This window comes from Podarcis cretensis, assembly GCF_951804945.1.
Source record: "Podarcis cretensis genome assembly, chromosome: 10".
Taxonomy (NCBI): domain Eukaryota; kingdom Metazoa; phylum Chordata; class Lepidosauria; order Squamata; family Lacertidae; genus Podarcis; species Podarcis cretensis.
The window spans coordinates 36,519,240-36,545,965 of NC_137179.1; the positions used below are offsets into that span (position 1 = coordinate 36,519,240).

The following is a 26,726-nucleotide window of genomic DNA, read 5'->3' on the forward strand; positions in this document are numbered from 1 at the left end:
CACCCGGCAACAGAGGGCGGGAGTCTACTCTGCTGGGAGGCTGGAAGTGCCATTGTTCTCTTCACTTCCCTCCCTCCCCTGCCACCAAGGCCACCTTTCAGCCAAAGCTAGTGAGTTGACAAAGCTCAGCAGTTGCAGCAATGAGCTCAAACAACAGTTATCAGCTAAGCCTGAACCTCAGAGGTGCTACAGTGCCATTGCACTATGGGTCTGACTGTTGGGGTTTAGAACTGCTAGGTAAGTAGGATTCAGTAGCTTTGAACTCAAGCTGTGAAGTCAATGGCTTTATTTACCTTTACCTTTCAACAGTGTACAGGAGATTTTGAGTGGGAAGTTGGATTCAAGGAGCCTGTGCGTCATGTTGCACAGCCTGGAATCAATTCAACTCCTTCTATAATACAGTGGTGCCCCGCAAGACGAATGCCTCGCAAGACGAAAAACTCGCTAGACGAAAGAGTTTTCCGTCTTTTAAGGTGCTTCGCAAGACGAATTTCCCTATGGGCTTGCTTCGCAAGACGAAACGTCTTGCGAGTTCTTGCGAGTTTTTTCCCTTTCCCCCCCTTTTGCTAAGCCGCTAAGCCGCTAATAGCGCTAATCCGCTAAGCCGCTAATAGCCGTGCTTCGCAAGACGAAAAAACCGCAAGACGAAGAGACTCGCGGAACGGATTAATTTCGTCTTGCGAGGCACCACTGTATTTTTAAGCAGTACTACTTACTCTTAGAAACTTTTTCGCCTTTATAGAAGCTTAAAGAGTCCCTGGAAGGATGATTAATTAGGATTGCATAATTACTTTTCTAATTAATTCCAGAACCCCCACCCAGAATTCATTTAACTTCAAAGAGCTCAAAGTCCTTGAAAGTTTATAGCATCCTGGTGTCGGGGTGGGTGGAGAAATATGGTCTTGGAATGCATTTAAATTGTTGGAGGTCCTGTCAGGTCAGAAGTTTCCCAAATCTGTTTACCTCCCCATACCCTTTCTGGACATATACTCTACTTCCTCTTCCTCTTGGAGGGCAATAAGCATGTTTCACTGGACTATCAGGTTTGATATTAGCAGAAGTGAAATGATGATCAAGCTCACGTTTTATACATTGTCTCTCTCCACCTCTTTATATTGGGAATATGCAATAGGGCTTATATACAAAAACTTGCAGGTGGGCTCTGTCTAGGAGGCTACTGCCTCCCAAAAAGTTGCTGTTGATATCTAGGGGTTCTTGAGAGCAGCATACTGTGGCCTCAGGAAGTTGCAGTGGATGCAAGGTGTAGGAGGAAATCAGAGAGGCCATTTTGTGCCATCCGCTTGAAAAAGGGTGCCTTTGGTTCCAAGTGTGTGATTTTAGGGGTGGGAACCATGTTGCCATAGTTTCTTCTCATAATCCCATCAGATCTGGCAGCACACTAGTCATCTGCTGAAAATATGCTATTTGTTGCCTGGAAAGAACTTCCACACTCTGTTGGAACTGTGACATCATTAGAGGTGTGTGTCTGCTTTTACTGGTCATGTGTTTTCAAGTGTTCTGTTGCTGCCTCTGGTCATTTCTGTTGCTTTATACAGATGGCATGGCTTTCATTTACTAATTACAAGTTCTTCTCCTGTTTATTGTCACAGGCAGACATTAATACCCACAATTTTGTTGTTCTTCCTAGGACTGTTGTGTTAGGGGGTCTGATTTGTCACATGTATCAGAAATCTTTGTATCATCCATGCCTCCAGAAATGTATTGGACTTCCCATTTATCCTTGTTGATTTTTAGATTGGTGTAAATTGTTGCACCCATGTTACTTCAGAGAGTCAGAGATCAGCCGGGTGAGTGAGAAGCAGGTGGAAGCAGGCTTATTTTGGCATAGAAATATAAAGGCTTTGCACCAGACAGAACTGTGTCTGGCAGCAGGGACCATCCTGATTATTACCAGTTTTGTTTTTTGTTTTGTTTTTTGTTTTTTGTCTAAGGCTCTTCCTTTTTTAAATTTGAAAGCTGAACACTATGCCAGCAAGATGTGCTACCCCTCCCCACAAAAAGTGTGATCGCTCCTGTAATGAAAGCCAGCAGAGTTGAACATGGGCGTAGCCAGGGGAGGCAGGGTTGGGCAGTTTCCCACCCCCAAATCAATAAAAATACATAGTAAACTGAGGTTCTGCCCCCCTAACAAAAGGACTGGCTACGCCCATGGAGTTGAACTCTGTATCACTCTGTAGTTTACCCTGCTGTCTTTTTTCTGTTCAGAGGCAGCTATGCACTTCTCTGAAAATGGTGTGTGTGTGTGTGTGTGTGTGTGTGTGTGTGTGTGTGTGATTATTGTAAATCTGTCCACTAAAGAGAGGTACAAATACAGTACAAATACAGTGGTACCTTGTGTTACGTACCGCCCCCCTTACGAATCCTGCAGGTTACGCGCTCTGCTAACCTGGAAGTAGATGCCCCTTGTTGCGACCTTTGCCCCGGGATGCGAGCGGAAGTCGCGCTCTGGCTGCGCGGCAGCAGCGGGAGGCGCCATCAGCAAAAGGGCGCCTCATGTTACGAGCGGTTTCCTGTTACGAATGGACCTCTGGAACGGATTAAGTACATAACACAAGGTACCACTGTAAAGCAGACTACATAATTGCCCATCAGCTAACATCATAATTGTATCACTGCAGGCCCTAAAAAATTGAGTACTGTTATCACATGCTGCCGATAGCTGTGGATGCCATGTAAATGAAGCTTTGTCTGAAATTACAGCTGCCTCTCTTCGTATTTGATACCATAACTATTTGTGCTAAGAATGACTTGCTTTGTTAATTTTCAACAGCTTTGCAAGTAGGGAGAATGAAAGCCCTGTAGAAGAAGGCAAACACTTCCATGTAAAAGTGCACTCACTGACTTGCATGACCCCGTCCTTCGCAGCCTGTTGACTCCAAGGCTGACTATTCAAAGTGGCTCAGGTTGGGATGTACAAAAACACTGCATAGTCATATGAGCTTTCTTTTGCTGTCTTCCAGCTTCTGGAGCTAGAAGTTGGCCAAGTCATTGTGGGAGAGAGGAGCATCTACATTGTGGGGATAGCTTAATATTCATTGTCACATGAGGTTGAGGCAATGGTAGCATGCAATCAGAGCTTCACAGAAAAGCAGCTATCAAAGTCAGATTAGAGTGTGGAATTTAGTGGGTTATATCCAGTGTTCATTGTGAGTTTTAAAGTTGCACAACAAAGGAATACAGCAGTTGTGCTAGCAGGAACTAGTTTTCCAACAGATTCTGCAAGCTCTTGCACAAAATCAGCAACAGCCAGCTTATGCTTTTTTTCTCTTTTTGTGCACAGAATTTAGCTGGTGCAGAACATTTCACCAGTGGAACAAGTATACCTCTGCCTGACTTCAGCTTGTCGCTACATTGCACACAACCTTTTATGTTGGGTTTTGTGTTTGGTTTTTGGCAGTGAACCTTACACTTTAGCCAGCAACAGTACCATTTACTATTGTATTGTGCCTAGAAATGGAATTAGTTTCCACTAGAAAGCAAATACATCTATCAATGTCTTAATATAATGAAGGGCATTCATTTTCAGGTTACTGGCAGGGGATGGTTCTTGGATATTACATTTGATTTTTGCTTAAATTTCCAGTCTTCAGCAGCATATGCCTGAAAAAACTCAGATGTAAAATGCTGCATTAGTTCAGTTCTGAGCTGCATTTGTTTATTTATTAAATTTACCATATTTTTCACTCTATAACACGCACCTGACCATAACACACACATAGTTTTTAGAGGAGGAAAATCCGTAGGCATGCCACCCGTAGGCATTCCCTCCATAACACGCACAGACATTTCCCCTTACTTTCTAGGAGGAAAAAAGTGGGTGTTGTGGTGCAAAAAATACGGTATATCCCCACCCTTCCTCCCAAAGGAGCCCAGAATGGATTCAAAGCTATTCTTAAGCAATATATTTCGCTTGCGAAATTCTAATTCTTTTAGTTTGTGTTGGCATACCAGTGGAACAAATGTATCTTTGCCAGATTAGCAGCGTGTTTTTGGGGGGAGGGGGAGCGGGTTGCCTGTAGTAGTCTTTTTATATTGCCATTCAGACTTTTGCAGAAAGGAGTATAATTTGTATGTGGTTATATCTGCCTAAACATTATGGGTCCTTTGGACTAAAAACTATATGTACTCAGCCCATGTTCTGTGCATCAAAAACAATTGCAACTCAAAAATAGAATAGGTTTCCCCCTTGGTTGAAAGTGCCAGGTATGGAAAGTAAATATGTCTTGCCTTCCCATTTCATCTCTGGGTTTCAAATGTTACTGCAGCAACATGGGAAGCTAACAGAAGGGAGTAGCAACCATTCCTCTCCTCTAATGCAACACTTGGGTCTGAGGATGGCAGGATTCATAAACTAATCCTTAAAATACTTACTGGCCTCAACACATGAATCGGATACTTTTCTGAAGTCTGTTTGCCAACACTATGAGACTCACACAGAACATCCCTCGGGACTTAATTTACCCTTTGTTTTAGAATGCTGTCCTGCGCATTGATAGGAAGTAAGGAATAAGTCATACATTCCGTTGGTTCTGATGTGGAAGATGTTTCCACGTCATTGTACTTTAGTCCCAAAGATTTTCCATAATTGATGGCTCATCTTAAGCACAAGAACATTAACTAAACAGAAAAATCTTCCTGTTTTACTATTTTATAAAATAAAAAATTTAAAAATAACTTTTATTGTAGTTCCTTATCTACTTTGCCTTCATATTTTTACCACTTCTGTTTGAAACATGGTCCGGTTTTGAACAGATCAGTCAAAAAGTGAGCAAATAGTTTGGAGAAGCTGGCCCAGCCTGCTCTCAATAGGATGTCGTATTATCTCCCCCCCCCTTTTTTTTCCTTTCCATGTTATTCTAATTGCTTTATTTGCTTTCCTACCACCTTGAGAGATCTCCCACCCAGCCTGCTTGTGTAGGAGAGAGGGATCTCACTGGAAAATTGTGAAAGGTGTATTCTGGTTTTGCTGCAGAAGGCTGTTGCATGAAGTTTATCTAATACAGCAGCGGTGAACCTTTGTCTCTCCAGATCTTGCTGAACTACAGTTCCCATCATCCATTGCAAGCATGGTCAGTGGTCAGGGATGATGGGAATTGTAGTTCAACAACATTTGGAGAGCTGAAAGTTCACCACTTAAGGTTCCTTCTAATGTGAAGGAGCTTTAATTCACTTGCAATTAATCCAGTCCCAACAGAATTGTGTATAAAAATTCTCCTCCAAACCCAGCTTCCACACAGTCAGTTCTCCCAGGAAGTGCTTCTATTGGTTAGACCTCCCTTAAATTTCATCATAACCCAGAAGGTGTACCTTTTTGAAATTATACCATCTACATATGAAGTTGGACAGCAGGAACACATAGATGAAGAATATTGTAGTTGGTCACAACACAGTTGTGGAACTACCATTTTCTAAAGATTTGTCAGTCTAAGCCTGTAAAACTTTGGTTGGTTTTAAAAAGTGGAGACTCTGGGTGTGTTATAATAAATGTGTAGTGTCTTTTAATGGGGTATTTTATTTTGTTACAACTTACCCACCACAAGCCGAGATAAGCCAGAATAGAACTGAGATAAACATTAAGCTGTATTAAATTCACAATTTCAAAACTTAGCTCTTTTGTTAAAATGACCTTACAAAGTTTAGATTGATACTGTATAAGCAATCAGCACTAAACACATTTTTCTTACGGTTGAAACAAGTGTTTAAAATAACAACTTTCTTATTTTAATAGGCTTCCGTGAGCCAGACGTATTACAGATAGAATGAAAAAGTTCAAGAGGAGACTTTCACTAACGTTGCGTGGGAGCCAGACGATTGATGAGTCACTTTCTGAACTGGCCGAACAAATGACTATTGAAGAAAACAGCAGTAAAGATAACGGTAAAAATAACCGCTTTGCTTAAATTTTATCAAGTATTTATGAAAATGGTATTCTTTTAATGATAAAAGTTACTTGCAGCAAGAGTGATGAATTTAAATTGTTTTGATGTTTTAGTTTAGAATAACAAGTGTGTATCTTTACTTTTGGGAAGTAATTGCAAGTACAGTCATACCTCAGGTTACAGACGTTTCAGGTTGCGTTTTTTCGGGTTATGGACCCACCAAAACCCGGAAGTACCGGAATGGGTTACTTCCAGGTTTGGAGGGTCGCACATGCACAGAAGCACCAAATCGCACTTTGTGCATACGCAGAAGCACCGAATCGTAACCTGCGTGTGTGCAGACGTGCTGCTGCGGGTTGTGAATGTTGCGGGTTGCGAAAATGCACCCCTCCTGGATCACGTTCGCAACCCAAGCGTCCACTGTAATATATGTTAAGCTCGAGTTACTACAGATTTGATGGGAATGCTTCAAAAATGCCTTTGTGTCTAGCCTTGTATTATTAACATATTAAGCTGCAAAAATATGGTACCATTTCATACTTAACTAGCAGAATTGCCACTTCTGTACTGTTCCAATTTACTGCCTTGTAAATTATGATATTCAGTATTGTGTTTATAACATTGCTTTCAATTTATTTATTTTTGCAGCTGTGTAAAATATCAGCTGATGCGTTGTTTAGAAAGCATAAGCTGAGTTCCCAAACTCATGGCTTCTGAAAAGCACTGAACAGTATGCATGGCTCATCCAATAGTGGTGTTTTGCAGTATAACAGATGAGATTGGTTGCACAACATCTCATTGATGATCATGTGAATTGGGGCAGCAGGAATTGGTAGTCCAACAGTATTGGAAGGGATTCTAGTGTCTTACTGCTAGAAAGATTTCAGTATTTCAAATTTCTTTGCCAAGGTAATCCAAATTCTTCACACCCCACCCCCCCACCCCCCGGAATCCATACATGCTTCCTTGATTGATTTATATTTCTTTAAATTGCATCATATGGCAGAAGACTGTCTCTCAGTGGTGCAGCTGGTTAACTGGCTTAGAGTGACATCTGCCTGGGATCCTGGCAAGTAACTGTTGATCAATAGCTTAGAAGAAGCAATGATGTAGATAATCTAATAGATTGAGCAATATATACAGTGGTACCTTGGGTTACAAACACCTCGGGTTACAAAAACTTTGGGTTAGAGACTCTGCTAACCCGGAAGTAGTACCTTGAGTTAAGAACTTTATCTCAGGATGAGAACAGAAATCGCACGGTGGTGGCAGTGGGAGGCTCCATTAGCTAAAGTGGTACCTCAGGTTAAGAATGGACCTCCAGAACGAATTAAGTTTGTAACTAGAGGTACCACTGTAATTATCTTGGTTTAGTTACTCATGGGGAGGAGGTGCTGAAACCCTATTTTGTGACCATTCAAAATTCTACATGGCCCTTTCCCTCCTCTAGATTTGGATGCAGGAATTTATTTGCAAATAAGAGAACAGCTACTATTCAGCTAGAGGTTTGCTGGAGCCTCTTCTGCTGTTGTTCAGTACAGTGGTATCTCGGGTTATGAACTTAACTCATTCCAGAGATCCGTTCTTAACCGAAACTGTTCTTAACCTGTGGTGTGCTTTCGCTAATGGGGCCTCCTGCTGTTGCCGCCGCCGCGATTTCTGTTCACATCCTGGGGCAAAGTTTGTAACCCGAGGTACTACTTCCAGGTTAGTGGAGTTTGTAACCCGAAGTGTTTGCAACCCGAGGTAACCCAAGATACCACTGTATAAGAAATAGTTTACCTCTATAGGAGTAGAAGCTGCGGCAAACAATGTCAACAAAACTTCAGCGGTGTTTATGGTTCCCTTAATTTCATGCAAATTATTTATTTGAGTAGTGGTCACAGTTCCTATGCATGTGGGAAAGCTATTTGTGATGCGTTATATGGAAAAGGAGAAGTTGCATAAAGGTGGGGCGTGCCTTCTTCAGATCTGAGAATGAGTCAAATTGTACAGTTCACTATCCAAAGGACTGTTTCTTAAGGCATGGCTTAACTTCTCAGACTGTATTATTCTGATATACATAATATCCTAAGCATTAAGTATACGTGTGTGTGTGTTCAGAGCAGAATATCCTTCCTTGCTCACACGCTGCGTTTCCTCTTGCAACAATTCAGAATGAATAATATTGACTTGCCATTACGCAGCCAAATCCTGGCCCACATGTGTGCTTGTCTTGCTGTGTATCCGCCTCTAAGGAAAGTGAACTCTTATGTTTACTGCTGCTGTGTAAAAGGCATTCATGAAGTCATGGCTAGAACTGCCACCTCAGGCCTTCGAGAACAGAACCCTGCTGCTAACTTTCATTTTTAAGTAACTGTATGTATAGAGAAAGCAAAGCTTTGTGGGAAGAAGGAACAAATAGTAGCAGAAGGGAAGAGAACATTATGTGTGGGGCGGAAGAGTGTGTAGGAAGGGGGAGGAGCATCGCAAAGTACTGCAAGGAAATCATGAACAAGAGGGGCAAAGGACAGTGTACTCTTGGTGTTGCTTTTTTAGTTAGATAGGAAGTGGAGTAGATTTAACCCTGGCAAATGAGATTCTACATCACCGGTCCTATTGACTATGTGGCCTTTTAAGCCTTTTTCAAGTATACTGTTTATATTTACACATTTTGGAAGCTTCAAGCTGCACTGACCATCTGGGAAAAGCTGGTGAAGGGAGCGGAGGATACATTCCATAAATTTTAGGGATATAACTTACTGTTGGCATCTGTCTGACTCAAGGGACAATGAAGTGCGCCTCCAGGGGTGCAGTCAAACCGCTGCTAACAGCACCAAAGTGACCTCCCCAGGGCACTGGTGCTAAGGCACCAGTAAGGACAGTTTTGCTATTTCCAGTTTGGATTGAAGCCTTTGCTTATAGATCTTGCACTGTTGGCTTCTTCATGGTAAAGCATGCAACATAAAGCTTGTTGTTGATACAAAGTCCAACACGCATATTGTACACAGCTAGATATAAATCCATATGACTACAGTTGAACATCACACCAGAGAGTTTCTTTGTCCCTTGGCTGCCAAGCATCTTGCTATATGAAATGCTTCCTGATTCTGTTCCTAAGCAACTGCTTCGTTCTGTATTTAGAGAGTGCACTTCTGTTTTTCTGGAAGTCATTGTTTATACTGTTTCCATCATCTACAAAGAAACTTAGAGCTGTGTTAATACCTGTCTGTTTCCCCTTCTGAGATCTGCCACTGTTTAATTTAAGGCTCCTGCAAGTCATCTGGAATTGATTTCTCTTAGAGTATCCTAGCTGTTTTCTGAACAGATGCAAATTGTGGGTAGACATCACCCTCGTTTAGAGGACCAGAATATCCTGCTGTGGTGAACAGTTGCAAAGGAAAGGCTCTTGACACACAGAAATAAAGCTTATGACCATTCCCTTGATGGCTAGGTTCCAGAATATGTAAATCTTAATAATCTAGAGATGCTTTTGTGGGATCTGTGGGAAAGTAGTAAAATGATTTCATCATAAGAAGCAGCTCACCAAATATCAACAAGGGAGTTAAATATATACCAGTATGCTTGTGGGATTGCCTTAGCCCATATATGCCTATTTAGTCTGCAAAACTGGCACTGTTACAAGAGCTACAAAATGCTCATTGCGCACTTGTAAGATATTGATCTTTTAGTGTGCAGTGCAGGAATCTTTTGCCCAACATGGGGCACGAACCCACAATCCTGCAATTAAGAGTCTTGTGCTCTGGTGTTGGCATCTGTCTCGAGAAAGACAAAATTCTACTGAATGAGCCACTCAGCTTTGCTTCAGAGAAGCAAAGGGAAACCATGGACATGATTATTTAATGAGCACAAATGGATTGTGGTCGAGCAACAGGATGTTCCTTTTTATAAAAACCCCTGTTAACGTCCATCTAGCCGTCGGAAGCTTTTCACTACGGTCTGGAAGTGGTTGAGCGTAGGTGTGCACCCTGTCTTACAGGGCTGTTATGTAGAAGAGACAACACGAAGTAACGGTGTTATCTTTCGATTCCCTGTGCGTTACTCACAGCTTCTGAAAATATAGCTAGGCAAGCAGAACTGCTCCAGTGTCTGCGCTGTGCATAAGTACGTGATAGCGCTGGAGACTTAGGAGGAATCGTAATAAGCGGAGAACAAAGGCCAGAGAGGTTGGCTGCCCTCAGTTCCTGCTGCCCCGCATACCCCCTTCCCATGCTAAGTTGCCTTTCTCCTTTCTCTTTCCCTTGGTCCCTCTCCCTCCCCTGCCCTTTGACCCTGCTCCTTTTGTTCTTCCAGCTTGCTCCCCCTCCTTTGGGCTCTCTCGCCACTCAGTCAGTCCTCTCAGACATTTTCTGTCAGCTTGAAGGTTGTGCCTTTAAGCTTGGAAGGTTTCTGCGGCCTGGCTTTGGACAGTGTTTTGCTTAAGAACCTCTACAACAGTGGCAATGCCTTTGCCTTGGTGAACTCTTCTTCCCAGCTTGCAGGACTCCCTGCTTTCTGGAGGCAGAGAGGTGCTAATGAGTATATGATACCTTCAAGGGCAATAAAGAATGCTAGCAGCATTGGTTTGTTGCTTGGGTAGTGCTATTCAAGAGGGTAATATGTTTCATCCAGTCACGCAACCTGTTTCATCCAGTCACATAGCTTAAAGTTACTTGGATTGTTTCTCAGGAAAGAGAAATGAATAGGTCTGTAAAAAACATTTCACATTCCTAGTTGCCATTATCACATTCCTAGGATGTGAGGGTCCTGGGCACAAGGTTAAACAAGAATTGTTCCTGTATAGAGAATTGTAATGAATTGAGCTGCCCTCTGTTTAACTCAAAATAGAGAGTAGGTCGGTTCATAGGAATTATTTGTTACAGTTTTCTCCTTGTAGAAAAGAACACGTGATTTCAATACAACTATGTGTATATATTGCTGAAAGTAAACAGATCACACTTTACTCTCATGTGTTCCTGCATGAGAGTAAAAATGTAATCAACGAAGTGATACAAAGCTATGCTTGCATTTTAGCACATAAACACTTTGCAGTTTAAAAACTTCTTTTTTTCCTCATTGAGGAAATTTGGCTACTTATTTTAATTACATTATGGATCCAAAATTCACAAAAGCTCGTAAACTTTCCACACATAGGACTGGACTTCTCACTGTTTTGGTCTAATAAAAGAAGAGAACTTGACAGTGTGGGATTACTTTGGAACAATCTGTTTCTTGCAGATTTGTTTAGATTTAATCAAAGGTACTTCATGAATATCTTAAGGCTTTTTAACAGACAGTGTCGGTTCTTTGATGTATTAATTGAATAAATTTATGTAATTCAGTAACATCTGAGGCCACTTAGTTTTCTTACCACTTCATGTTTTCTCTATGGGTTTTTTTTAAAGGTACTTGATGATATATTTATTATGCTCTGCTTATGTTGGTGTATTCTAAATTCACAAAACGGAATATTACCCTTTCTGCATGTATATGAGCTGTCTTAAGGATGGAACCTTTTCAGATGAGTCCATTAGGCAGGACTTTCAAAGAATGTGATTCCCTCAGCTTCCCAGCCACATTGTCTGAGGGATGATACACCGGGCTGCAAGTACCCTGCATTAAAAATGTGAATTGCCTGAGCACATAATTTTAACATTATTCATCAGGAAAAGCTGGTGCAGCCTGTTTAAATTTATGCAGATTCAGCAAAAAATACAGATTTCTTTTTCACTGTGGACTCTATACTGTGATGGCTTTGCACTACCCCTGAAAGGAAGGACATCTGATTTTTTTTTTTGTTCACCTACTTATTGTTGCTCTCTTCAACCCTCTGCAGCAGCTGCTTTCTCTCCTTTAGCGATGAGCCAGAGGTGTCAGTCTGTACAAGACCTTGATGATATCGGGGTGAATTGACTGCCTGTCTCTTGTACCAGCTCAGTGATTGCTGCATGCCTGCTAGGTTATACAATATTCTGGCTCTCAGCTATGCTTAGGGAGTTTCTCTGGCTCAGCTTCTGTGCACAGGGGGGAGTGAAAGCGAACATTTTTTATTGTGCATTTTCTTTTGTGTGATGTGCTTCACCGTTGATGATCTACCTTCCAGGTTTCAAATATTTTGAACCTCGTTCAAATACTGCAGTAAGCAGACTATGTGGTAACTCTGTTCTTTTTTTTCTCTCTCTCAACATGTTCCTGAATTTCCTGCTTGTGGGATGAATTGGTTGGTGTTGGCAAATTTCAGAGCCTATTGTGAAGAATGGCAGACCTCCAACATCCCATAGTATGCACTCATTCCTTCACCAGTACACGGGATCCTTCAAAAAGCCTCCGCTACGAAGACCACACAGTGTTATCGGTGGCAGCCTTGGCTCTTTCATGGCAATGCCAAGGAACGGGAGCAGATTAGGTAATGTGTCCTTATATTATCAATTTGTTATGTTATTCTACACTCCAGAGTATCAGTAAGGCAATCATATTTCTAATATAGTAATAGAAATAAAACTGGTGGACACCATCTATGTAGGATGGCATCCTAGTTAGTTGGATGCAAAACAAGAACAACAACTGTAAGCGGTAAACAAATCCAAACTGTAAGTATTAATTTATAAAACATTTCCATGTGAATGGCTAACACCTAGGAAGGTAGACTGTATCCCTCACGTAGACCACAATCCAAATTGTTTGCCGCTGCCGCCGAAATTCTGGAGTCATGGAGGTACCACCACATCCACAGCCTGGCTGCTCAGAGTGGCGGCAACAGAAAGGAGGTATGGAACTGGGCTGATCAGGCTTGATCCCTGCACCTGCCTGAGGCTGGCACAGCAATTGGGAACAAATCAGTCCTGATGCCTAGCAGCTGTGAGAGCAACTCAGCATCCTGCAAATCCCAGGCTGATGTCACCTTCACTCCATTTCATTGCTATCCACTGGACTGTGTTGGGGATACCATTGGCGGCCTTCTGCCCACATGGCCGGTGGAGCAGCACATGTACCACTTTATTGGCAGCAGTTGACAGAAGCCCAGCAGTTCATAGAATCGTGTATTTAAAGGCTGCTAAGATTGCAGTGCTATGCATACTTATGTGCGAGTGAGTCCCATTAAACTCAATGTGACTTACTTGTGAGTAGACATGAATAGGATGGCGCTGTAAAGCCTTATTTGGGTGTTCACGCTTGTGATTCAAGAGCCCTACGATTCAAGGGATACTGTCACCCTTCCAGAAAGGCCCAGTTAATCCAGACCAGAGTGTGCCACAAAGCATGTACACAGTGTTATGGTGCTTCACAAAAGAAGGCTTCGAGAAATCTCAAAGGTATACATCCTTCTGTATACTTACTCATTCTAAATGGAAACTGCAGTTATTGCCGCCATCTTGTCTGCTTCCTTCTTAAATGAAGCTTAAGATAGCAGTAACGTTTGGTGGTTGAAGCAATCAAAATAAAGGTGGAGTGTAAATAATGAGTCCCCATGATGAAACATTTGGGACTGACTGTTCTAAGTTGGTGGTGGTAGGAAGATGATAGTGCCAGACTTCAGCTCATTGGCTAGAGATGACAGCTGTGAAAAACATTTGCACAAGATTCATAACCGATCCATTCTTTACAGTCTCCTTCCTAAGTCTTATGGTGATCTCTCCTCCTGCAATTATTTTGTTGTCTGAATCTATTACATGCTTTTATGTTACTGAATCCTTGGAATATTGCTTAAATATTCATGAGTGCAGGTTCCCTTCCCCTCTTTGTACGGAAATTAACTGGCAGGCTTGCCAGTTCTTTGTGTCTGCAGATGTGAATTAGGTTTCCCAGAGGTGTAATTTTATGTCAATAGGCTCAAGATATAGAAATCATTCCTATGAACAGAGTGCAGCATTGTCTGATAAGCAGAAGGGGACTTCAGTTGGTATAGTCATTTCCTGCATCTGCCACTACTTCACCAAGTCAATTGTATTAAATTCATTCTTTTGCATAATGGGAATAACATCTACCATGCATGACTTTTTAATTAATATAAAGTGCATTTTTTGTTTTATTTTCAAGTAGATACAAGAATATTTAGGGCTATAAAAATAAATTTCTGCAAACAAAAGCTACTCCAGCTTAGCAAACTGCAACAGTCATTATACCTAGCTTCTACTGAATTGGAAGCTTAAGCACTGTAATTGCCAAAATGGATGCCATTACTCACAGAAGAATCTTTCGTATTCATAACAGTGGAGTGATAGAATATTTTGTTGTCTGATATCAACCATTCTGCAACTAACTACTTAATATGCAGATGGCATTTTTCAATAAAGCCTTCACCTTCCTCATCAGTCATTTTCAATATAATTTATTTAAAGCATGTATGTGACAATACACATACAAACATGTTTTGCTGTATCAAAGGCCTATTTATAAACCCTGTACCTGGATTTGATTTGATTTAATTCCTTTTCTTTAGTTGACAGTACTGGAATACATAATGGGAAATTTTAGAACCTCCTTTATTAGATCATTATTGGATAATTATTTTTAAAATAATCTATTGCATTTATTCGTGTATAGTGCTAGAATCTAGGCTTTGTAGCATCAGGATTTATTTAATTAGTTATCCATTTCTGTTATGGGAGCATAGTGCTAAAGTAGCATTTATTGGGGGGCGGGGAATCAAATAACAAAGTAAATGTTTAAAATGGCACAAAGCCTATAGTATCAGCAGGTGATTGCATCACCCTTGTCACCTAAACCTGAGTCAACATGCATGGATATGATACATAATGGATGCACTTGCACATAGTCTAATGTTGCTTTTGCATAACTAGGCCTATGTTGATTGGACTTATGTACGTACACAACAGTTTAGATGCACAGGTGGAACAGGTGTAGTCTTTCTCCTCTCCCACACATTGATTGCACATGATTTGCCTAGAACATAAAGCATCCTGTAACCCCATACTAAAGGAAATTAGCTTCTGTCATAATCAAATATATGTATGCATTTCCATAGTGGGTTAGATAATCTTCAGTAAACCCGAGCAAGGCATTGGATTTGTGTACTCCACCCCACTCTCCATCTGTGCAGCTGGGAGAATGCCTGACTAGTTTTACTTTCAATTTCAAAGAATCTTGACTTAGAGGATTCCTGTTTTAAAGCAAACAATAGTTAAACCTCGAGTGGGCGAAAGATCAGCCAGGTTCTGGGTGATCTGCAGTAGATCAGTAATTGCGGTAGGCAATATTTTTTTCTGAATCCAAATATGTTAAAGAATAGCAGCAACAAAATGACTCTTCCCACCTTGATTTTGAGATTCAGTTTTGCATGGCTGTGAACTCAGTTCAGTTTTTGTACTCAACAGAGCCAGCACAAGATGTTCTGCTGCCTGAGGCAGAGCCTATAGTGTTCGTGTACTGAGTCTCTTCAGGGCCTCCAACCAGCAATGCCTCGCTTTAACAAAGTTTCCTAGGGAACATAGGTTCCTTCCAGAATGAGGCATTGTGGGTGAGGTTGCCCTGCAGCTGCTTTGCTGTGACAGCAGCAGTGAGTATTATTTAAAGTTTTGAGAAAACTATTAGACTTTAAACACTTTGTAACTTACGGTTTGGAGTTTGGATTTGATACCCTGCTTTATCACTACCCGAAGGAGTCTCAAAGCGGCCAACAATCTCCTTTCCCCTCCTCTCCCACAACAAACACTCTGTGAGGTGAGTGGGGCTGAGAGACTTCAGAGAAGTGTGACTGGCCCAAGGTCACCCAGCAGCCGCATGTGGAGGAGCGGAGACGCGAACCCAGTTCCCCAGGTTACGAGTCTGCCGCTCATAACCACTACACCACACCATGGATTGAAGTTGTCTTGTTAGCCATTAACCTTTGTTTTAACCAGTATTCCAGGCTTGCACATAACTCTAAGCTGAGTTTCTTTGAAACTGTAATTTTTCTTGGCATAAGTCTTGACTGTATGAGAGGAGAAGGGGGAGAGCATCACACAAAGCCCCATCCCCTTTTTAAACTCACTGAGGCTTCTCTGTGTTGCAGTAAACCATGGTTTCATTTTACAAATGAACCAGCCCATTGTGTTGCTGGATTATTTCTTCTAGGACAGTTTGTTTGGTTGTAGACTTGTGCCTTATTATGATATTTTTCATCCAGAGAAGTATGCACTCCCCCATTTTTGAAAAGGAATCTGTTAAATACTATGCAGCATGACAAGAGAATTCACACCGCTGAATTCTTCAGAATGGCCTAGATATGCCTTTTATCTTGCAGTCTTATGTTTCATCAAGAAAGTACTCCTTGTTTACTTTGAAAATCATAGATTTGGTGTCCCTACAAAAAATAGTCTGTTCACATTTCCTTCACTGGAATATATTGGCAAAAGCATTGTTAAGCTCTCTTAACCCAACGTCTTTAAAAACAACAACAACTAGACATTTTCCTATTTTTCCTTCATAAAGTTGTCATTAGAGGTAAATAATACAAATCTCAATGTAATTTAGTCATCACTAGTTGTGGTTCTTGTATGTTTTTCTCATTTCCTACTATCTTTTAAGAACACTAAAAAATACATGTAAATGTTACATTCACAATTTGACATTTACTATTGCATATGCAAGGAGCTGATTTGCACTGTTACCCATTTCAAGAACACAGTGCCATTACTTGAAGTAGTTTGATAATTGAGTATTACTCTCGCTTGAAATGTTCTTTCTTAGCAGCTTTTAAATAAAGCATCGTCTTAAATGTATCCTTAATATGAAGCTGTATGACTTTACAGAAGATTTTGACCATACACATTCTAAACTCATTTTTCCTGCTATCTCAACTGCATATTGGTAGCCTTGGTATTCAAAGACAAACAAATTGAAGAAGTTTCAATTAAAAAAATAGAAACTCAAGTCAATAAGACTTGTTGGACCAAAATGGTGTCGTTTTATGTTTAGAAAAAACAATCATGTCATGGGCACAATCTTATTGATAAAATGAGTACTACTTTAGTTTCTTCCAATGCCTTTGGTTGGCAATAAAGGCAGAGTGCTTGCTTAACTGAGAGACAGTAATGTGAAGTAATGGCTGGTTTTCTTTGATTTAGATATTGTACATGAAAATCTGAAAATGGGATCAGATGGTGAAAGTGATCAAGCTTCCGGAACGTCGTCTGATGAAGTCCAATCCCCTACAGGTGTTTGCCTCAGAAACCGGATACACAGAAGGATTTCCATGGAGGTAATACTCCCCCATGGGAAACTATATTATGTTAACAAGAGACTTGGGATTTGTTTGCCTGGTTTTAACTACTTCCTTTCTTGTCAGTTAGTTTTAGAGTAAATTCATTGATGTTCACTATAATTAGCTGGTAGTTACTGAAGTAGCAATTAACTTTTTTCATGCTTTTTCCAAATTATCTTTGATAGTGTTGTGAGAACTTCTTGTAAATAAATCATCTAACCCTTTAGAGAGTTGGTATGCGAATATGTCAAAGTGTACAGTGATTAACTCTCCTTGTCTGAAGGCTGGGCCAGTGTACTTTAATTTACCCTTCCAGAGAAGAATGGTCAACCAACTTGAATGGCCACGTTTAGTTCCTGAGTCTCCCCTTTTAAGGAGAATGATTGTTTTGCATGTCAGCTTAATTTTTAAGACTGTCTATTTTTTTTAATAGCTTCACTTTCAGTTTTCTCCTGTTCTCCTTAAGTTTTCCCTCCTTTTAGTTTGTTTGAATTCATGTAGTTTTTCCAGGGCTTATCAGTGCCCATAGAGCTCCTATTCCTTTGCCCCCTAATTCAGTGGGAAAAGGGTAGCATGCCCCCATCATAAGAATACAGGAAGAGTCCTCCTGAAAGGGTAGGTTTTCCTGATCTTTGAATTCAGATTCCTTCTATTCTTGCTGTACTGCAAGAAGCGTGAAATGAGTCGACGGAAGCATGGTCATTGACACCATAAATCCTGGAATTGTCCAGCCATTCTGGCCATCCCAATGTCCCTCTGAGTTCCCTGGACTTGACAAAGGGCACCTCAAGCAATCATAACCCTCAGAATTTACTTGGGGTTCCTGGACAAAGTGTAGGAAGTTTAAGCACCTTCTGGTGCCCCTCTTGGAGGAACTGAAGTTGGCAGGGAAAGGAGGTCGCAACATGACTCTAAATGCTTCTGCTCTGAGCAGGAAGAGATTTCCTCAGCTACACCTGTCTCCAAGAATGGAAGGGAATTTCTCTCTGGAAGGAAATATTGATGTTGGTTCAATATTGAAGGTCTCTGTCTGGAAGCACCCACAGCTTCCCTGTTGCACAACAAAAGGCCACTTTTCTATTGGTAAACGTATTTGCCTCCAGTGACTTGATGAGTGTAATTAAACTGGGAGCAAGTGGGAGGCTAATGTTGTAATTCCAATCCTAAATGAGACATCTGCTGCTGGTGGAGAGAGCGTTGGGGGGGGGGGGAGGAGAATCCCAAGCACGTTTAGTTTGACCCAAAGAGACATGGTGTTGAAAATTCCAGATGCTCAAAATTGCCCAGAAGCATCATGAAATAAAAACATATGAAAGATGTAAACATAATCTAGGCCTGAGGGGGTGGTATTGATGATATATGTGGGTCCATTCCAAATCTATATCTGTGAGGTTAGAAGCTACGAGAGTAAACCTGGTCAGACCATAGGTCTTTTTCCTCATCGTCTGGGTGAATGCCACATCATCCTAGGATGGAGAAGTATAGGTCAGGGGCTAGTTTGTGTGTGAGTTTTTGCCTGGGCTGGAAACTAGACAGAAAAGCTTGGCTTTCCTGTGGACTGACTCCAAATCTATGGCTTTGAGAACTGCCCAGTTGGACTGATAACACTGTGAGCCCTGGAGTCTCTTGCTGCTCGGAGACAGGGGTGTCTGATTTTGGTACCAGGGCATTTTAAATAAATATTCTCAGATTTTGTGCTGTGAAGAGCACCAAATGTTGCTGGGGAAAAGCACTACACCCTAGTGTGGCCAGATTTTGGAACTTTCTTCAGGAGTTTGTTTTGCCCACGTCAACTTTCATTTCCTGGCATGCAGACTCTTGAGCAAAGATGGGGAACTTGCGGCCTTCAGGATGTTGTTGGACTACAACATGTAATTAGCAGGACATGAGTTAACTGTTGAGCATATAGTGATGGCCACAGATTCCCTTCCCTTGCCGCTTACTAATCTGCATAACACTTCAGAAGCTAAACACAATGGGAGAGTTCTAGACTCAGCTTTTCAGTCTTCCTGTTTAACAAACGGAATCTTGTATGATGGTAAACAAAGGGAGGAAAGAATACTTAATTTCCTTCATTTATAAGGCTTTGTATGCATGCCAGCCATCCTACCTGAAGAAAAATTGCAGCAAAACTGAGATGTAACTAGTTGATATTTTTAATATTGTCAGGGGCTCAGGAGCAGAGGCACAGGGGAGAGAGGAAATGGAGAGCGAAGGGGAAGAATCTGAGGGCAGCGTAGGGGAGTATGAAAGTGGCCCGAGAGATTCCATGAGCTTCTCCAGCGAATCAGAAGATTCCCAGAGGGGGGCGCCGATGGCCAAGGCAAGGGGGGTCCCAGGGGGGACACACCAGAAGCAAGGGGCCAGCGGGGACTCCCAAAGCAGCAGCGGGAGATCAGGACCAGCTCCCCCACCAGAGCGTAGTGGGGGGGGAAGAGTCCCATGTATCAGGGCCAGCTTCTCCTCCAGCAGGGAGAGAAGATGAATCAGGGCTGGCCACGCCTCCATCGCAGAGTGAGGGAACGGAGGGGAAGTCAGGTCCAGCTAGCCTCTCTGAAGGGGGAAGCAGTGACAGGAGCAGTGTAACGGTCAGGAGGAAGGTTGCCGGTTGGGCGCGCGCGCCAAGTTCAAATGTACAGGAGCGCGGCACAGCAGAAAACCCGGATGGGGAACCAGGTCCTAAAGCCCGCCGGAGGCAGGGGGAAGACTCAGGGGACTCAGCGTCAGAAGAGTCTAGAAAGGGCAAGACCCCAGCGGACAGGCGGACCCAGAGGAGGAAAGAGCAAAGGAAGAGGTGGAGCAAGGCTAGAGTCTTAAACTGGTGTCTGGGGGGAGGAGATTCAGAGGGAGCTTCAGCGGTCTAGAGTTTAAGACGTAGAGCTGCGCGCCGCGGCTTTGAAATCGAAACTGCACTTCAATACAGACTTTTATATATAACAACGGACTGGCGTTGGTCCTTTGTGAGCTGGGACCTCGGGCAGCTCTGACAAATATACTAGGGCAAAACTTACTTTAAAGTCAACTTCTTCATTGTAGAACCTTACAAAGTTGTTGCCCAAAAGAAAGTCCAAAAGAACTTTGACAAATATAATTTTGCTTTTTGGATTCAATTCAGGACACATTTTTCCTATTGATTTGTGCGGCAACTTGCCCATTTCACCTGTTTGAGTTTATGTACTAAGAATGCAAAAAGCAGCCTTGACATTCACTTTAGTTATTTCCCTCCAAATTAAGTATCCAGACTGAAAGCCTTTTACATTTAGCAGTTTGAAAATGATGCACATAATACTCATAATTAAGTTCATCAGATAAACTCTGGAAACATTTTCCTCACAGACTGTCGGTTCTTCCATTTCTTCCCTCCGCTACCAAATTCAAAATACGTGTTTCTAATGCCATTGAAATTAGAATGACATGATTTAATTACACGTCTGTTGGCAAGCACAGTCAATGATGTCAGTGATGGAAAGATGTCTGGGTACTCTGAAAAATGAGGCTGTTGATAACAAGTTAGAGATTGCAAGGATAAGTTTGGACAATATCTACTTTTCAGAATTATTTTATTGTATAATAGATGAGACCACTTGAGTGGTGGCTCCTCTTATTGAACTGGAATGTCTTTAAATTGTGATGCCAGTAGCATGTATAGCAGTTAAAAGATTCTGCTGTGGTTATTACAGCAGCTTTCTGCAACCTGGTGCTCTCCAGATTTTTGGACTACAACTCCCATCAGCCCCCAGCCATGGTTGTAGTCAAGAACATCTGAAGGACTGAAGGCTGGAGAAACCTGTTTTGTCTGTCCTACACAGACGGTAATATATATACTATATGCTAACTAGATTGCTCACTGGGACAAGACAGTTTGAGCATATTACACTGATTCTGGTCTGACCAATCAGTTTCTGGACCCAATTCAAGGTGCTGGTTTTGACCTATAAAGCCTTAAACGGCTCAGGTCTGTAGTACTCCCTCTCTCCATGTGAACCTACCAGAACCTTAGGTCTATAAGGTCCTTCTTTGTGTGCCTCCTCCATGAGAGGTCCGAAGGGGGCAACACAATAATGGGCCTTTTCTGTAGTGGCACCTTCATTATACACCTTTAGGCACCAGGCAAAAACACTCTTCTTCAACTAGGCCTTTGCTTGATTGACATCCACTGCCCTTTTAAAAGTGTTGTGGGAGGGAGGATTATTGGTTTGTTTTTATTTTGTATTTTGTTAGTTTTTATATTGTAATTTTATGTTGTGAACCACCCTGAGATCTATGGTTGAAGAGCGGTATACAAATTTATTTATTTAATTAATAATAATCATAATAACCAGTAACTTTTGTTCTAATCTCCATACTCCCCTTCATTCCATGAGCAACATACTGTCTAAGAAGGGTCTTCAGTCAGACTATGATCTTCTTTTCTCTTATGTAGAACATAATTTTTCAAATGTGTAATCTTTTTCACATATCCACTAAGCACATTTTTTATTTTTTTAAAAACTAATTACAACTTAGTTTAAAAAATGTCTGTATTAAACTGTTAGGTTTTCATTCACAGTTTTAAGTTCTCTTACAGTTTGAAGATCTTATTATATTTAGCTTTCTGTCCATTTATGAGGTAATGATTTCTCCATGAGTGTGTTTGGAGTGTTCCGAAGTTGAGCTCTTAATGCTTACTGACCTTTCTGAGATGTGTTCTGCTTCAGATGTGTTAGAAAATTTAATTTATGCAAAATAGATTTGCTGGAGAAGGCTGTGTGGTTTAAAGTGGCTCCCATGTCTGTGAATGACATGATTAACTTGATAGGCAATGTGTTCCTTTGATCAGCAGTTTTCAGATTGTGTGGTGAGCCTGGGGATGAGGTAGTGAACATAAGACGCTTGGAAATGGAGTGAAGTTGAAAGGAGGGAAAGGATCCTTGAGCACATAGAACCTGAGGCACTTTACTGCCCAGCAGTAGCTATTTAGCAGTGCCTAGGGAGCGGGTGGTGCTGTGGTTTAAACCACTGAGCCTCCTGGGCTTGCTGATCAGAAGGTCGATAGTTCGAAGCCCCACGACAGGGTGAGCTCCTGTTGCTCTGTCCTAGCTTCTGCCAACCTAGCAATTCAAAAGCACACCAGTGCAAGTAGATAAATAGGTACCGCTGCAGTGGGAAGGTAAACGGTGTTCCCGTGCGCTCTGGTTTCTGTCATGGTGTCCCGTTCTGTCAGAAGCAGTATAGTCATGCTGGCCACATGACCCAGAAAGCTGTCTGTGGACAAACGCCGACTCCCTCGACCTGAAGCGAGATGAACGCCTCACCTCATAGTCACCCTTGACTGGAGTTAACCATCTGGGGTTCCTTTACCTTTTTTGCCTTACCTATTTAGCAGTGCAGCAGCCCAACCCACTGTGGCATCCACTGTAAAGAGGAAGGGAACAGAGCTAAGTGTCAGCTTCTCCCCTCTCATGCCTTCTTCCTTGGCTGGCTGGAGCATGGGATATACTCTTCTCATACTTATGTTGCATAAGTGTCCCAAACCACTGATCTTTATCATGCAGCAGTGGACTTGCACATGTCTTGCATGCCAAAGAAATAATGGGTGGTGTGTTCCAGGGCTTCAGTAACACAGAAAACAATTGTATCAATTTTTTACTGTGAAGTTAAGCTGGAAAGGTTCTTAGGACCCCTTAGTTGAACCCAATTGTAAATGAAAGCAATTTTGGGAAGATCAGTTGTCATCCACTATAAAAAATAGTAGAGGTGCACACTTATGGGAAGTTCAATGCAGCCTTTTTACATAAGGTGCTCAGTTGCGAAAAAGGCCAGAGGCTCTTGTACATTTAATAGTTGCACAGAAGAGGCAGTTTCGCTGTGCATGGCAAGTCACAGTCGCTGAAAACACCTCTTCTACACAACTATTAAAGATGCATAAACCCCTGTTTTCTTTTGGCATCTGCAAGACCAGAGAAGTTTGAGGAGCCCCATGCTATTTAATTGGCATGATCATTATTACTCTTTGTAGTATTTAATCTTCTCTTTTAAATTTTAGTAGAGCCCTTCATTTTTTAAAATTCAGCAGAACATTAAACAAGCAAGTGCAATAAACATTGTGATGTCAGCCACTCATAAGTCATTTTGTGCTGCAGAAAAATTGACTTCCTTCATGAGGGAAGTATTACTCATTGCCATTAGCTGAGTGTGTTCCTGACATGGCATGATACAGTAAAACAACAAAATGGTGCACCATGATTCATGTTTGAAAATTGTCTGGTGCCTACACATAGATTAGTGTCATGGCCTATATGCCTTTATTTGGGCATCCTGATCTTTTGCTATTTTATTTACCTTACACGTTACCTTTGCAACAAAACAAATAATGTTTGTGGTCCTTAAAACCCACAGTTGTTTGGGATCTGAAGGTTTCTTCTCCTCATACAGTTGCCAAAGTAAGTGAAAGCAACCCAACATTATTTTCAACAGTACAAGATTTTGTGTGTCTGCAAGTATCCTGAGAAAAGGCTAAGTTGTGGAAGTTACAATCCTTATATTTCAAAGACGGTAGAAGTTACTGTTCTTATGGTACAGTACTTTAATTTGTGCATCCAGTTCACTGCAAGTGTTCCAGTTCTGTCATGTTACAAAAATGCAATGTGATAAGTTAGCTTGGAAAAATACTGAGAGAAAGGAGAGCTCATGCTCTATAATAGTACATAATACAAAAACAGTAAGAAAAGTGGACCCATGTGTATGGCATGGACTCATAGTTTCTTGCCATGTTGGAATACGCAATTAAATATTTACATACTATGTATGCTCTTATTTGTAAGGCTGTGGGGCCTTTAGGATCAGCTTATCAGGAAATTAAACGGCAAAGCAAACAGCATCGTGGAACAAACAAGGCATATTAAATCCTCTTTGCTGAGCAGCAGCAGTGTAACTTATTAGCAAGCAGCTTGTGGCTGTTGCTGACATGATGTCTTCCTGATGCTAGTTGAAACTGGTGAGATGGCTGATTCAGTCTGATACTTACACAAGAGAGCAAATCACTTTCATTTGACCTATAATGGATTCTCTGGGCAATCAAGCTGACATCTACAAACTTTGAAGCTCAATCTTTCCCCCCTCTTCTCATTGGTAATGTTACGGGATCCTGATGACCCTGGCATGTGGGCATCGCTTTCCATTTATTCTCTCTCTCTCTCTGTGATAGCTTTGCAGTAGCAAGGACAATACTATAGTTAGAGTCAAATAATTAAGTGCCTGTCCTCATGATTTATTATGTGCTTCTTAGCTACTGTAATAAGGAAGATTTGGGAACCTGAAGCAATTATTTTAGGCTTCTAGCCTCTTTGCCAGTTGTTTAATAATTTATCTTTTTGTGCTTTCTGTCCAGTGAGGTGCACCTATATTATTAAAGCTTACATTGCACTTTTCTGGAAAGTGTATCCTCTTCTTTGCCTTCAGTCCTCAACTCTCTTTTACTTTCTGCTTCTATTCTTTCACATCTCTTCTTTCTTTATAACTTACTTTGCTGCTTCCTCAACAGTTTATTATTCCCTGGCTCTCAATAATTCTGTCTGACAGCCAAGAATATGAACTATTATAAAAACATTGGATTATGTCTATAAACATCACTTGTCAGCTTCAGGCCAGGTTAGAGTTATGCCTTATATCTTTCCAGACAGTCCCTCTCATTCAGTAGCAGTTCAGGCCCAAACCCAATTTAAGCTTCAAGAGTTTGAAACTGTTATCAAGTGCTGATCCATTTTGAAAACTGTTGCAGTTTGGAAGAAGTTGCCAAAAACTGGTGTGCAAGTGTACCTTATTACTGATAAACCTTCCTAGCTGTTGGAAGCTGTCTAGAGGTTAACTGCTGCCTGCTGTCCACAACGGTGTTACGTTTATAAATCTGAATACAGTGGTACCTCGGGTTACATATGCTTCAGGTTATGGACTCCACTAACCCAGGAATAGTACTCAGGTTAAGAACTTTGCTTCAGGATGAGAGCAGAAATTGTGCTCTGGCGGTGCGGCAGCAGCAGGAGGCCCCATTAGCAAAAGTGGTGCTTCAGGTTAAGAACAGTTTCAGGTTAATAACGGACCTCCAGAACGAATTAAGTACTTAACCCGAGGTACCACTGTATAGGAATATAATTGAAATACTTACTGTACCTAAAAGGGCAGATAATATAAATCTGAACTTTGGTACAAGTCCATTTGGAGTCAGAGTATCAGATTTGACCTTTATCTTGTTCCGGGTTAAGTAATAGTTGAGTTATGAGAACACCTCGGACGCACTTCAGTGGCAGGGTGAGGGGAGAAGCCTAGAGCATGCCAGACTGGTAAATTACATTGCAGAAAAATGTGGTGCTAATGGACTCAACCCAGAACGTGGTCAGAATTTTTTTATTTAGAGAATGGAATATTAGGAATCTTGGGCTCCAGAGGTTACCTTTGCCTCTGCCAAGTATCATCAGTCTGTGAGGTCCATTTGAGAGGAAAAGAAACTCAAGAATACTTGATAATGTATGTGATCAAACTGTGAGTGTCTAAGAAGGTTTGAATATGACTCTTCTCAAGCATTATGGAGACGGCCTTCATCCCTGAGCACCTGTTGACAGTTACCATATTTTAGGTGTGTGTGTTTACACATATATATAATAGAACACAACAGATTTCAACCATATATGTAGTTACTTGGGTGTAGAATCATAGAATCATAGAGTTGGAAGAGACCACAAGGGCCATCGAGTCCAACCCCCTGCCAAGCAGGAAACACCATCAGGAAACACTTACTCCCAACTAACTGTGTACGTCCGAGGGGTGGGGAACTATTTTCTGCTCAAGGGCCTCATTCGCTTCTGGACAGCTTTTTGGGGGCCACACGACCACAGTGGGCAGGGCCAGAGGATCCAAGAATGGGCGGGGCAACACATGCAAATTTTACCTTTATATAGGAGCCTGGCTTCTACACCTGCACACTCCTCTCTGGCCTCCATCCAGGCAAGGCAAGAGGCATGGACAGAGTTCAGGGAGCCATTTTCAGGTGGGCAAAAGCACTCACGGAAGGTGTAAAGTAGAGCCAGTAAGAGGCGTAGTCTGGGGAGAGTCCCAAGGGCCAGACAGAGAGTCTGTGAGGGCCACGTTTACACACACACACACACACACACACACACACACTCCAAGCCCTCTGGTGTGTGGGATTTCAATCTAAGTCTCTATTCTCTAGTCCAAAGCACACTTACCATGGCCTAGTGGTTAGAATGTCAGACTAGGACCTGGGAGAGACTAGAGTTCAAATCCCCACGCTCAGCCACAAAGCTCACTCTAGCTGGGCTTGATGCGGTTACTTCAGAGTATGGGATCATACTCTGAAGCACATCCTCTTGTGCAGTACATAATGCAAATACAGATTTGTTTCGTTGAAGCAGTTGAGATGTGTAGTGCAACTGCAGTTCTCTTTGGAAACAAGTTGTTTTGAGATTTACTGGTTCTTGGAGATCGTGTCCAATAGCAAGTTGACCTAACCTTGGCATAACTATTGGATATATGCTGCTTCCTTCACAATTAGTATTTTCAATTATCGAACATTGAAATGTTCTTTGAATCAACTCTATATTTGATTGGTGTTTGTTTTTTGGGTTTTTTTTAATTACTTGTGCCCCTCT

General features: G+C 41.7%; 1 protein-coding gene across 2 annotated transcripts in view; it reads left to right on the forward strand.

Moving 5' to 3' along the window:
- CDK17 (cyclin dependent kinase 17) overlaps window positions 1-26,726 on the forward strand; it is a 70,703-nt gene that overhangs the window by 20,165 nt on the left and 23,812 nt on the right. The window contains exons 1-4 of one of the 2 annotated variants that reach the window (XM_079991932.1): window positions 1,561-1,808; window positions 5,750-5,898; window positions 12,121-12,285; window positions 16,946-17,079. In XM_079991932.1, coding sequence (XP_079848058.1) covers window positions 5,781-5,898; window positions 12,121-12,285; window positions 16,946-17,079 — 417 coding nt within the window. In that variant the 5' untranslated portion in view covers window positions 1,561-1,808; window positions 5,750-5,780. Of the gene's footprint in view, window positions 1-1,560; window positions 1,809-5,749; window positions 5,899-12,120; window positions 12,286-16,945; window positions 17,080-26,726 lie in introns of those variants that run through there. The other variant, XM_079991931.1, reaches the window with a different exon arrangement.